The 14,828-nt window shown below is 50.4% G+C and overlaps 1 protein-coding gene across 2 annotated transcripts in view; it reads right to left on the reverse strand.

The window, feature by feature from the left end:
• Positions 1–333: 333 nt before the first annotated feature.
• Positions 334–14,828, reverse strand: part of GAR1 (GAR1 ribonucleoprotein) — a 146,999-nt gene continuing 132,504 nt past the window's right edge. For both annotated transcript variants that reach the window (XM_069630738.1, XM_069630739.1), the window contains exon 8: positions 334–849. In XM_069630738.1, the coding sequence (XP_069486839.1) occupies positions 839–849 (11 nt within the window). In that variant the 3' untranslated portion in view covers positions 334–838. The remainder of the gene's footprint in view (positions 850–14,828) is intronic.

Genomic DNA, 14,828 nt, shown 5'->3' on the forward strand with positions numbered 1-14,828 from the left:
CACCTACAAATAAGCAAGATGAGCGCTCAAGAGGTTATGAAACTAAACTTGGTGGCTTAGTGGTTCAGTGGAGGCAGCATTACCACACTGACATTAAAATATTGGTCAAGAAGGCACCACCCAATACAGCTGCAAACTGCTTGCTGTGTAATCCATATCACATACTCGGGGAGCCAAATTTCCTCCAACACCAGCACATATTTGCACATCCTCTGCATATTCCCTGGCTGGAGATTTCCCCAGAAGTCCAGTACAGCAAAAAGCACGGGGAACATAACGGACTAGCAAGCAATCCAGGCTGGAAAAAAAAAGAAACCATGCTTAAACTATTCCTGCCCTTTTACCAAAAGCTTGATTGGTGCGTTAGTAGCATACAATGTAAAAAAAATAATGTTCGAATTTCACAGAGTATACATTTTTATTGGGCGGGTAGCCTGGTGGCAAAAGCAAAACAGAAGCCTACTGAAGTCGAACTTCTACCACCAGTGCTTTACGATAGATCCTCACCTTTTCTCTCGTAATAAAATGCATCGCATAACACAAAGGTACTGGGAACATAGAGGAATGCAAGGCATCAAAGAAGTGCACTTCTTTAAAAAAGAGTTCAAGAAGTTCAATCTGGTTTATGAAGAGGAGAATGCCACTTCATCTTTTTACTGCATGGAAACTGTTGCCCACATATCCAGCAGCAAATACAAATGTGGCCACAGCACCGGCCTCGGTCGTTCAAGTTCATTTAAAAACGTCCAGTTCCATCAGAAAATGGCAGTTACATTTGCTACAACTGTAAACCAATTTGGCATCGCTCCTGGTTTGCAATTGAGATCCACTGATATTTTTAACGTCCACCTGTAAACAAAACAAAAAAAAATACAAATCATTGAAAGTCCATCTCAAAACAGGATTTGCTGATGCAGCAACCAATAACCCAAAGGGTGGACAAGACACTGAAGGAGAAAGTTTCCACCATTCTTCTATGATGCATTGCCATGTCAAGCCCACGCTGTAGCAATCTGAGTCTTATTGCACGTTACAAAAAAAACAGGCATTCAACCTTATTTATGTGGCGATATACAGGTCTCGAGGACGATTGCAGTAACCAATCCTTGAACCTGGAACCAGAGATCCACAATCTCGATATAAAGGTAGGGTCGACATTAGCACCTCTATGGAAAGCACAAATTGCGCAGTTGTGGTGTGACGTGCGTGTTAAACTGGGAGTGCTCACTAATAATTCCCTCAGCAATACTGACATTTCAGCATACAACTTACTTCAAACGGAAGATGATCTCGGCATGTTGTGTGCACAAGTCTTAGTTAAATTGTAAAGTTACGGTTCTTGGACGCAAGCTTGTGCTTCTCTTGAAAAATATACTTGTGGCTGCATTAGAGTTCTTAGTGTGTTTGCATTGAATAAATATTCTCAGCAAATAATGTGATCTTCGTTAGTTCTCACATTATTTTCCACTTTGTTTTAAATGGAACACAATTTTTATGTCCAATTTATTTTTAATATTTCTAATTCTTCCCTTTGCACCCCTATTGAATGTTGAACAGGTCCTTTCCTAATCACGATCCCTATGGTGTGCCACGGTGATGGTAAATGGACTTGCATGCAAGTGGAGTTAGTTTTCCAATTATCCCGTATTCTTACTACTTAAACAATTTCAAAATCAGGTACTATTTGTATTTTGTAAGGAGGACATGTGGAACAAACATTTACAGCGCATCAAACAGTAGAATGCACAGTCCTGAAGTCTGGTGCCTCACTAAAGACTTAAGGACTAGATGATAGTTACATGAATTGTTGGGGATGGGTGCTGGAGAAATATATAGGTCAGGGACAACAACGCAGTAGGCCATATGTTTTATAAGGTACAACAGAGTTGGAGGTGCGCTTATCCTGAATGAACACAGGGTGTCCACCAAAATTAATCCAAACTATTAGGTAGCAGGGCCTTCAGATCTTCAGTCTGAGGGGAAAATGTTGGTAGGTACAGTTATGCCCAATATATGCAATATATGCATTTTTCAATATATCTGTAGTGTCGTCTTCTGCATAATCTGTAGGGTTACACAGCCAGCAACTACAACCACAAGTTCAAATAAGATATATATATATATATATATATATATATATATATATATATATATATATATATATACACACACACACACACACACAAAGATAGTAAAGGGCCTAAGGACAAACTAGTCCCACTCCAAAATCCAGCGTCAGGACTGCAATTCTAGTGTCATCTTGTAGTCGCAGTTCAGATAGATGTTTTAGAATCTGGCCTGGTGGACACATTGTAGGAGGCCACCCTAGTTCCAGGGTGAAAAGGGTACTCAATTTAGCCAAAACTTAAGGTAGCAATGGAGAGCAGTCAAGGCTTAAACTCAGGAAGCGCAAGCATGTTCAGGGGCCCTCAATGAGTCACAGTATAACAAAAATTCAATTTAGACAGTCGGTTATGAAAATACATTTATTTAGGGCTTTAGAACACTGAAAAATGAAATGAGCACTGTAACATTTCTGTTACAGAGACAAGCTTAACCTAAATGGCTGGTGGCAGTGAACCTTTTAACTAATTCTGTGCACTTTACTCAGAGGCTGTTTAAACAGCTGCGTTAACCGCCACATGGGTGTCCCATTTTACCAAAATGGACTCCAGTTTTTTTTTTTTTGTGCCGTTTTTGAGGTTCTTGTCCTTTCTTCGTCCTTCCCCCTACTCGTCAGGGCTGGTAATTCCTGCGTGCGGGTTTCGTCTTTGGCCGGGGACCTTGGGCAAGCAAGCGCAGGCTCCAGTGTGTCTGTGAAGGCAGGAAGCGAGGGAGTAGTCCAAAACGCTGTAGCCCTTTCTCTTCCAGCCTGCCTGCTGGGATCCAGTTCCAACTGGGAGGTGTGCAAGGACTGCGGTTAATGTTCACAATTAAATTTAGTGTAACTCTCCCCTAACTTGCCCTCCAACAGAACTAAACTAAACACTCATTTGATGGCTAAACCTAGGTTGAGCTGATGGGGCGCTTATCTAGGGTGAGGGGATAGGTTAAGTTAACTGGCCCTATCACTTATCCTTTCCAGTCACTATTTTCATATATTCTAAAAGGAATATGTCATGTATCTGCGATCATGTGTCATCTGCTTCGCAAAAATGAAATCTTTTTTACTTTATTCATTCTTTGTTTAGCAGAAACTTAAAATAAAAATGTATGTGTATGAATATTCATTTCTTTCATTCTGAATGCGTCATAGGTTTGACGCACTTTGAAACTGCTGGTTGCTAATCTTAATGAGGTTATAACTTTGGGTTGTATCCCTTAAGCATTGTATTGGTTTTCATAATTGTGTTTATATATAATGTGTTAGTACTTATTTACCCAAGATTTACCTTGGTCTACTTGCATTTAAATAAAGCCTTTATTTTTACAATACAGTGTTCCAGTGTTTCTTTGGACCATATGTATGCTACAGTTTCTTTGTACCATGCTACAGACCTCCTAAGCCAAGGATGGCTGCTCCGACTACACTACCAAATACACGGGTGGTAGAGTCTTATACTAAGAGGAGGTTTGTACTGTCTCAGTTTTATGGTTTTGAGAAGCCCTTAGTTGGACTTCAGAAAAACTGTCCTAACATACGGCCATTCTAAATCTATCACTAGATTTTACTTTTCTCCAGCATGGGGTCTGGCATGGATTCACATGCTCATGAATATTCCCCGTAGTCAGGCTGGGAATCCTCGGTAAAGAAAAAACCAGTATCAGTTTCGTTTCTGATCTGACTTTCGTAGTAATAACCAATCACTGGTCTCTGCGTCATACTGACCACAGCCAATGACTGCCCTCTACCTAAGCCCCGCCTCTGGCAGCCATCTTCAGATTTTTACCGCACGTTCATGTGTTGGGATCCTCGTGCTATTGCTCTCGAGCGTTTTTCTCAAAAACTTCGTTTTTTCGGTCAAAAGAGCCTCGAGCTCCACCGACTCTCTATCCGATCAACGGGGACCCGTGTCGGATTCGTCGGCGCCCCTCAGGGTGAAGATTTCGTCGAGCTACGCTTTTGGAGGACTCCAGAAGTTTCTCAGGCCCGGTCATGGCCCAGGAGAAGGGAAGCTCGACGCCCGGAAAGCTGTTCAGGGCCTGCCCTGGATGCCAGCTGCAGAACGTCTTCAAGGAGGACGAACACTCTTTTTGTCTCTACTGCCTACATGAGGACAAGACGCACGTGGAGAAGGACTGTGCGTTTTGCGGCAACATGTCGAGCGGACCATGAAGGACCGCCATCAACGTCTCGCCAACTGGCTAGAAGGGAAGAGCCCGTCCGGCGAGAAGAAGAAGAAATCTGAGCAGTCTTCTAAGACCTTTGAGGACGCCCCGGCGACGGGGGTCCAACATAAGGCCAAGCACTGCGAGTCCGCTGGCACCGGGAGCGCCGAACGGACGGGCTCTACGGGCGCCAGGCAGGGCGCACCCTCCCCGGCACCATCAACCACGAGCCAACGCTCTGGGTCGGGTAAGAGGAAGGCCGAGCACCCGGCGAAGCTCCTGGAGATGCCCCGGTCGAGCTCGAAGGCCCCATCGGAGGGGGAGCGAGGCGGTGTCCCCCCCTCAAGGATAAGGCGGTGAGCGCACCTAAGGTGGTGAAGGCCTTAATCCATCCGGCCAAGCCCTCTATCGAAACTGTCGCGGCGGCCCTGGCTCAGCCTGTGCAGGCTACACCAGTGGTGGCGACCTCGGGGCTCAGAGTCTCCCTGCCACCTCGGAGGGAGTCCTCTTTTGTGCCCATCGATAGGACCCCCGTGAAATCCCCCGAGGGGAAGAGAAAGGGGGGGCAGGGCGTTGTCGTAGATTCGGCTTCAACCTCCGAGGAGGAACTGGTCGAGGTCTTAAGCCACGGCCTCGGCGTGGAAGAAGACCGGCCCGTCGGGATGGATCCCGACGCAGGTGACGACGACATCGTCGAGGGTACCGACGGGGCCCCTGATCGCCCGTCGGATTCCCCTCTGCCAGCACCGCAAGACAACTCGGCGGCCATTTTGTTGGCTATACAGTCCTTATGCTCAGAGATAAGGACGAGACTACCGTTGCCGACGGAGGAACCTCTCCCGTCGGGGGACCCAGAACTGGGACCTTCTGGTGTTCCCCCTACTAAGAAAAGAAGGATCCACCCTCCACCTCCTTTTCAGCCGTCGCGCCCCGTCCAGCCCTCCTCCCCGTCCACCCGAGGGGATGATACGGGGACTGACACGGCAGCGACGGGTACGGACGACGAGGTGTACGACGAGGATGTACCGTCGTCGCCTCCCACCAGGGCTTCTCCGCCCGACGAGATTGGATCGTTCCACTCCATGATCACCAGGGCATCCGAGCTTTTTCAACTCTGCCCTGAGGAGAAGAAGAAGGAAGGTTTCCTTTATCAGCGGTGCCTCTATTGGACGACATTTGGGATGAGGGCCTCACCCTCCTCAAGAACCCTTCCACGACGCCAGCTAGAAGAGACCGGTACGAGAAGACGTACCGGGTCCCGGATACGGCCCCCCTGTGCCTCCGGGCGCACCCTACCCCGGACTCCGTCGTCTCCGCGGCGGCCAGGAAGAAAGCGGGGGGGGGTGCGGCCTCCACATCGACTTCCCCACCGGACGGTGAGGGAAAGAAATTGGACGCTATGGGACGCAGAGTCATCTCGCCGGCAGCGACGACGATTAAAGCGGCCAACGCCTTGGCTATCGTGGCCCGCTACGACAGGGAGCTCTGGTACAAACTGGCTCCCCTGCTGGACTTCCTGCCGGACGACAAGAGGACAGAGGCCCTGGAGATCCTGCAGGAAGGTGAGGTGGCTTCGGACCACGCCATTACCGTTGCGACGGACATCGCCGACACTGGGTTCCGCCAGTTGGGCAACGGCGTTTGCCTTAGGCTGCGTGGATGGCTCAAGACTACGGACTTCCGTCAAGACGTACAGACCAGAGTCCTGGACATGCCCTTCGATGGGAACAACCTGTTTGGCAAAACAGTGGACGATTCCCTTCAGGCCATTAAAGCGGACACTGAGACGGCCCGGGCCCTGGGAGTTCTGCAACAACGACGGACGCCCTTTCGGAGCAGCGGAGGCAAGGGCGCCTCCAAAGGTTCCGGCGGCGGTTTCTCCACCTACCGTCAAGCGGCCCGCTCGTCATCTCAGGAGGCCTACAGAGGACGAGGCAAGTCTGGCGGACCCCGCCGTCGTCGCCAAGGAGGAAGGCGGCAAAGCCTCGTCGAAGCAGGATTGAACTGGCCGTGGGGTCGGGCCCCCACCGAAGCACCCCGGTGGGAGGCCGGCTGGCGAGCTTCGTCAGCGTGTGGGAGTCCATCTCCACCGACCGTTGGGTGCTGGACGCCTTGGCCCGGGGCCACGCGCTCGAGTTCCAGAGAAGGTGCCCGCGCGTCCCCCCCGTGGCCAGGAAAGAACTTCAAGTCCCTCAACTTCTCCTGGAGGTAAAAGCGATGCTCAGGAAGGGCGCCATCGAACTCGTCCCAAAGAGGCTTCGGGGCTCCGGCGCACCATCCTGGACCTGCGACGTCTGAACAAGTTCATCAAGGCGCAGAAGTTCCGGATGGTCACCCTCCAGCACGTCCTGGGTCAGCTGGAGGAAGGAGACTTCCTGCCGTCGTTGGATTTGGAGGATGCCTACTTCCATATTCCCATCCTAAAGGGGCACCGAAAATTCCTCAGGTTTGTGGTCCAAGGGCGTCATTACCAGACTACGGTCGGCACCCAGGGTATTCACCAAGTGCCTCGCACCGGTGGCGGCGCAGCTGTGCCGCGAGGGGGTCCACGTCTACCCCTACCTGGACGACTGGCTCATCCGAGCCAAGTCGAGGGAGCTCGCCGTGGTTCACACGGCAAGGACGGTCCAACTTCTCACGGACCTGGGATTCTCCGTGAACTACGCCAAATCCCACCTGGTACCCACGCAAGATGCTCTGTTTCTGGGAGCGAGGCTCAACACAGTGTCCCTTCTGGCCTCCCCATCGGAGGAGAGGACCAGGACCATCCTGGGCAAGGTGCAGCGGATGTTGGTGGCCGACGCGGCCAAGGTGAGGTCCATCAAGTCCCTCCTCGGAATGATGTCTTCCTGCATCTACCTCATTCCCATGTGCAGGCTCCGGATGCGCCCGTTGCAGGAGTTCCTGGACGCGCGCTGGATCCAAACGACGGGCAGCTTCGAGGAAAGGATCACACTCGACGAGAGTTTCCGACGAGCGATCCGGTGGTGGGGCACCCGCGCGCATCTGACGGCGGGCTTGGACTTCCAGACCCCAGCCCACCAGGAGACAGTGACCACGGATGCCTCCCTGGAAGGGTGGGGAGCGCACACCGAAAATCTGCACGCAAGAGGCCTTTGGCTCCCGACGGAGAAAGCCCTACATATCAACGTCCTGGAGCTCCGTGCAGTGTTTTGGGCCCTCAGGTCCTTCCTTCCGTCCCTCAAGGGCAAGGTGGTGAGGATCTTCACTGACAACACCACCACCATGTTTTACATCAGGAAACAGGGCGGAACCAGGTCCCCAGCACTGTCCAAGGAGGCGCAGGACCTGTGGCATTGGGCCATCGCCCAAAGGATATTTCTGGTGCTGTTTCATCTGGCAGGGATAAAAAACACCATCGCCGACTCACTCAGCAGGGAGCTGCGCTCGTGCCACGAGTGGGAGCTACGGCAGGATCTAGTGGATCGCCTCTTCCGACGGTGGGGCACACCCCAGATCGACCTGTTCGCGACGGCGACGAACTCCAAGTGCCGGAGGTTCGCCAGCAGGTTTCCCCAGGCGAGGAGCATGGGCGATGCTTTCTCGTTCCCCTGGGAGGGCCTGTTCCTCTACGCGTTCCCTCCTTTGCCACTGCTAATCCGGCTCGTCAACCAGCTCAAGAGGTCACGGTGCAGGATGATCCTCGTCGCACCTGCGTGGCCGAGGCAGATATGGTTCCCGGACCTTCTGGACTTGTCGGCGTCCCCGCCAATCAAGCTGCCGGTGGACGCGGATCTACTCTCCAGAGAAGGAGGCGCCATCCTCCACCACGACCCGAAATCGCTGAACCTGCAGGCCTGGCTCCTGCAGCGCTAGAGTTTGGAGGATACGACATACCGGCCGACTGCAGAGAGGTTCTTGCAAAGGCCAGGGCGTCCTCGACTCTTAAATGCTACGGACACAAATGGAAGAGGTTCTCTGTCTGGTGCCACGCACAGAAGATTAACCCTCTACGGATTACGGGCCCCCCCCCCCCCCAAGTACTGCCGTACCTGCTGACGCTGGCCAAAGCTGGACTGGCACACGCGTCCATCAAGATTCATCTTGCTGCGATCTCCAGATACACCAGAACCAAGGGGGGGACGTCCTTGTGGTCTCATCGTCTGGTGAAAGAGTTCATGAAGGGACTGTTCAGATCGTTCCCGCCGGTGAAGGCTCCGGCCCCGGCGTGGGAGCTCAACGTGGTGCTGACCAAGCTCATGGGACCTCCGTTCGAGCCTCTGCACTCAGCTCCGTTGAAATTTCTGTCGTGGAAAACAGCGTTTCTTGTGGCCATCACCTCCGCACGACGAGTGGGAGAGATCCAGGCCCTTTCCTGCAAGGCCCCGTACTTGACTTTTCACGACACGAGGGTAGTGCTCAGGACGCACCCCTCCTTCATGCCCAAGGTACCGTCGGACTTCCATCTCAACAAACCCTTGGTGTTGCCTGTGTTCTTCCCGTCGCCGGCTGAGAGGACTTTGCACTCGCTGGATGTGGCTAGAGCGCTGAAGTTCTACGTGGACCGCACGAAGTGTTTTCGGAAGACGTCGCAACTCTTTGTGAACTTTGGACCTGTCAATCAGGGGAAGGCTCTCTCGAAGGCTTCCATTTCCAGATGGCTCTCCGGCTGTATCATGTACTGTCATCGGTTGGCAAACCGACCGCTGCCTGGCCGTCCGAGAGCCCATTCCACCAGAGCGATCGCAGCTACCACGGCGTTCCTATCTGGTGTGCCCCTGCTGGACATATGCAGGGCTGCTACGTGGAGGTCGACGCACACCTTCACGAAATTCTACTGCGTCGACCGGGATTCCAGGGAGGAGTCCAGGGTCGGCCAAGCAGTGCTGCGCAACCTGTTCGCCTGAGGTGAGCCTGGTGAGGAGGTAAGATGCTTAATGTTGAGTTTGATGTAATGCTTAATGTTGAGCCTTTGCCACCTCCCGTGGTTGTGCATGTGTGTACTGCTATGTATTCTTTATTCATGAGCATGTGAATCCATGCCAGACCCCATGCTGGAGAAGGAACAAGTTACTTACCTGTAACTGCTGTTCTCCAGCATGGGTCTGGCATGGATTCACATGCGAACCCTCCCGCCTACCCCTCTGCGGCTCTTCACTTGGTCATACTGCCACTTCACGTGCTTCCAAATCTGAAGATGGCTGCCAGAGGCGGGGCTTAGGTAGAGGGCAGTCATTGGCTGTGGTCATTATGACGCAGAGACCAGTGATTGGTTATTACTACGAAAGTCAGATCAGAAACGAAACTGATACTGGTTTTTTCTTTACCGAGGATTCCCAGCCTGACGACGGGGAATATTCATGAGCATGTGAATCCATGCCAGACCCATGCTGGAGAACAACAGTTACAGGTAAGTAACTTGTTCCATCTTGCACTACATATTGCTATTCTAAATGGAGTTTATGCTTTGGTTTACTCTTGGGAAGTCCAGAGGCTTGCTACGGCTAGCTGGACAAAAGGAGACCCAGATTCGAAAATGGCTTTGCCTGCCTTCTTGGGGGAAGCAGAGCTCATTAACAACCAGCACTGTGAGACCGGAGGTCGTGCATCGATGCAAGAAGGATAATCATATTGGAGACACGGCAGGGTGCAGGACCTCGAGCCCAGCTGCAGCAGTGACTCATCTTACTATGCTGTGAGCGACTGGATGAGCACAGACCTGTACCCCAGGCGCCTTGGTGGTCCCCGGCAGGCTGTGTGGCCTTGTAAGCTGCACAATTGTGAGGAGAGCACGGCAGAGGCCTACGGAGGCGGTGGCCTCTCCAAATGGCACCGCAGCCAAATGGCACTGCAGGCTTCAGAGCATGCAAGGCGAGCCGGGGAGCATGCCTGGGCCTCCACTAGTCACCCCATGTCTGGTCTGTGAACAGGGTTATTGCTGTGCCTCCACTTCCTCTAGAACCAGAGGTGCCATTTCTCAGTAGTGGCAGGGAGACAATAGTGCTCGGTCCACTGGGTGGGCTGCCTGCTCACCCTACGTTATAATCAGCATCTCCATTACTTGCGCTGCAGTCTGATATAACATTTACTGGGCCCGTTTAGACCTGTGGCCTGGCTGAGACGAGACTTCCTGTGATTTATCCCAGGTTTAAAGTGGGACAGTGCTGGGCACGACGAATGGTGGGCAGTATGGACTACTTCACGAGGGCACCCTCGCAGGGCCACGAGGCAGCCCCCATAGCAGCTGCAGTGTAATATGCCAGGCAGTGATTGAGCCGCTGAATATGCAACAATCCCTTGACACCAAAAAGGTTTTTGCTCAATCAATGACAAACTCTACGATATTAACGCTATTGTCACGTCTATATGCTCCCAATTAGAGTAGGAGACACAAAGAATTATAGAAGCTGAAAGCAGAATAAGCACGGCGGAGGATATCACGACTTTGCAAAAGGCTTTGACAACATTGACAAATATTTTAAAATTACTGAAAGCTAAATGTGATGATTTAGAGTCGAGATCCCGCAGGAACAACTTGCGCCTTATAGGGTTACCCGAGGATGCAATTCGAGGCAACGTGGAAGAACCTATCAAGGCACTTTTGGGTGACACAGGGCTTTCACCACACTTTATGGTGGAGCGAGCCCATCAAGCGCTTGCACCCAAACCTGGTGATTACACGCCGCCCATTATCGGTCGCATTATGAAGTATAGGGACCGAGACCAGATACTACGGCGAGCCAGAGAACTGAAAAAGCTCTGCTTTGAGTCACACAACATGAATTTGTACCTGTATTTCACGGTCGCAGTGCAACAGGACCTGCGTATGTTTGCTGGCGTCAAGAAACTGCACAGGGAAAGGAATATCTCCTATGCTGTGTTGTTTCCAGCACGATTTAGGTTCCAACAAGTGTTTTTTTTTTTTACAGTCCCAGCTGAATCCGTATCATTTATAGTCACATATCCTGTTGTGCGATCCCTGTCCTGGGTGCTCTGCCTCTACTGCATATCTTAGTCCGATTTATATTACACTGTGATTAGGTGTTCCATGCTCATGGTAACGTTCATACAGATTTTCTCTGTTCTTTTTTTTTAAACTGTAAATTGTTGTATGCAAGTCACCCTCTCCGGGCGGTAACAGATGTCTCCCTTGCAAGTGCAAATGTTCAGTTAGGGGTTGGTTAATGGTTGGGAGGGGGCAGATACTACCGCAGTGTGGGGAATCAGTGGGGGTGGGTAGATGTAGCATTGGGTAATTTAAAACTACACTTGGTGGAACACACAACGGAACATGGTTTGTTGTGCGCCTTGGCGCACAGGTGTATGGCATACTTGTACACTTACAGCTCTGGGAAAGGGAATGAAACAGAAGATCACGTTTCTCAGTTGGAATGTCAAGAGACGAGGCAATCCGATTAAAGCCTGGAAGATTGCAGCATATGCTAATAGGAAAGGTACCCAGATCTTGTTCTTACAAGAAATAAATGCGCTTGACCGGCAGGTGCTCAACTTATCGAACTGGGGGCCCCAGAGATACTACACATCTTACTACACAAATGCTACAGGTCCACTGATGATTCACCGCTTGCCGCGATTCACGCATTGGGACACTAAGGTGGGTGTAGAGGGTAAATATGTGCGGGTACACAGTATTCTCCACAAAAGAAATAGCTCTACTCAATGTTTATGGCCCTAATATTGATGACTCTGGCTTCAATAGCAGAGATCATGTTTGGTGGTGATTTAGAAATTGAACACAGCGTGGACCGTATTGGCACCTCGTCCCGATCTCAGACTAGGGCAGTGCAGGAAATACTGCAATCACTGCAAACTTTGCATGGAAAGGACAGAGTACACATTTTACTCCTCAGTACAGGATATGTACTCGCGAATATACGCATTGCTATTATCTGCTTCACTCCTCAACATGTTGACACATTGCTCAATACTTGTCTGATCATTATCCGGTACCATTGACAATGATCTTTTCGTCTGACATGGAGTCCCGCCCACCCTGGCGATTTAAACTAGCACCATTCCTAGATGCTGTATACTCTCTCAATCTACGTGACCAGGTGGCCTTCTTAACAATAACGAGGGGTCAGTTTCATCCGTGGCAACTATTTGGCAGGCATTCAAGGTGTATGTTAGAGGGGTGGCCATGACAGTGGAATTTGGTGTACTTATATGCTTGCGGAGGGATCTGGCTGCAAAGGAAACTGAGATGAAAGCCTTGCAACAGAGGGGTGAACAGTGCCGATACCTGCACCTCGAGATGAAGTCCATATTGGAAGCTTACAGACACTTGGCGCAGAGGTAATTGAAGTTTATGGACAGGGCGTTGCAGCCAGGAAGTATGGGGAGGCTGACAGAATGGTTTGAACATTAGCTCGCCTGATTAAATAGGCATCGGGGAATGAGCATATTGCTTTTATTAGGAAAGCAGATGGCTCGACAGTTCATACCGACAGGGATTTCAATAAGGTTTTCTACGACTTATCAGGCATATCAACCTAAGCGGAGCGCTATTTTGAGGTGGGGGAGGGGGAAGAGTTTTATAAAGAGTATTTAGACTTATTGTCCCCATACTTGTTGCATCTATGGGAGGAGGCACTCTTGAAGGGGGTACTGCTGAGACTGTGCGAGAAGCGGTTATAGTACTCCTGCTCAAACCAGACAAGCAGGCGGAGGACTGTGGCTCCTACAGGCCACTATCCCTTATAAACACGGATGGAAAAATCTTTGCCAAGTTGCTGGTGATGAGACTCTCCCCTTTAATGCCTTACATGGTTCATCCTGATAAATCACGGTTTATACCTGGCCACTCTATAGTACTGAACCTCCAGTGGCTATATGTTACAGCACAGAGGCCCCCAGAACTAAAAGCTGCAGCTGTCTCCTTATACATACAGAAGGCGTTCAACACCATCATGGCCCTTCTTGCTGAAAAGATGCGTGCTGAAAATAGCCCCACAGGAATACAGATAAGGGGTAAGGCAGAGATCATCTCATATGCAGACAATATTTTGTTATATATCAGGGATCCCGACATCAACTTGGCACGAGTGATTGACACAGTGGGGGGAGTTTGCCATATATTTGGGCCTGCGTCTAAACAATAAATCTGAAATATTTCCGCTGACCGATTGCACACTTGTGCACGGCCTGGGGTTGAAATGAGCAACTCAGTCTATACGAAACATTGCGATTGATCAGACACCTGCGCTCACTGGGGAATTGAGTAGGAGGTACAAGGAGGGCATGAAAATCAAAGTTCAAAAGGTAGAGTAGCATACCAATGTCACTGGCAAGGAGGCTGTCCCTAATTGAAATGATGTGTGCCCAAATTGCTATACATGTTTCACAACATACCACTTTGGCCCGGCCGTGCATCGTTTCATGAGCTTACAGAGATGTGCACTTCTTATATTTGGGCGGGGGTTCGGCTAAAGTGGACACAACTAGCCAGACCATATGAAGATGGAGGTTTTAATGCCCCAGACTTACAATGCTGCGCAGGAGCACTATGCAACGTATCGGCCAGGGGATGGCACCACACTACCGCAAGTCGAAATAGAGCAGACACGGGCTAACCAGGCCCCATTGGTATCACTGATGGTGGGTGGGATATATCAAGCTATACACGCGCTTGAACCCGTCGGGGCAAATTGGAGGACATGGGTGAGAATGAACGCTAGCTGTCCTCTGTTTACACCATGCATCTCCCCTTATGGGTACTACCAATGCTGCCCCCTACTATGGATAAGGATGTCGAACAAGTTTGGAGTGCGCATGGTATCATTTATGTTGGTAATATATATTGACGGCCGCTTTGTGAGTTGGGATGACATGAAATCAGATCTAGGTGATAGGTCACTACAAGTACTACCGTTACTTGTGCATGCATGCTGCATTTAGGGCCCACTGGCCTAGGTTTCCTGAAACCCCCCCACCCCTCCCGACACATGTATGTTTGTCAAATATATTGCAAACACCCACTGTCACTTTAAGCATTTACATAATTGCACAGACAATTCAGACCATGGACACACATGAAGGCAGGCCAATCCCCTACAAGTGGTGTAGCAACCTCCAAACTGAGTTCACTGATATGCAGTGGAAGACTGATTTAACGAAAGAGGTGTCCTTAAACTTTAAACAGACATACATTTTAAGATCTTGAACAGATTACCCCCAATCGAGGTTGAATTTAGTCCAAACTGATAAGCTGCGAGTGTGCCCCAGGTGTAAGGATGAGACTGCAACTCCAATACATTTGTTAGGGGGCATGTCCCAAGTTGCAGAACTACTGGACTACTTGCGTTATCTGACATATTGGGTCGACAATTGCCCGTGGTGGTGCGCAAGTGTTTATCGGGTTACAAAGGGAAACTAGATGTAGTTAAGCGCATATGCTGGAATTAGGCCTACTGCTCGCTAGGAGGGCTATTTTGATGAGATGGACTCATACACAACCTCCTACATGCGAGATGTGGTTGAAGGATGTCACCTGGGCCAATTACAAGGAGAAAATGTATATTACCCTACTGCCGAGCGTCAGTCGCCCTAAGGACATTTGGTGTGATTTCAGGACGTAC

The sequence above is a fragment of the Ambystoma mexicanum genome, chromosome 6q, assembly GCF_040938575.1.
Source record: "Ambystoma mexicanum isolate Mex_15411 chromosome 6q, UKY_AmexF1_1, whole genome shotgun sequence".
Taxonomy (NCBI): domain Eukaryota; kingdom Metazoa; phylum Chordata; class Amphibia; order Caudata; family Ambystomatidae; genus Ambystoma; species Ambystoma mexicanum.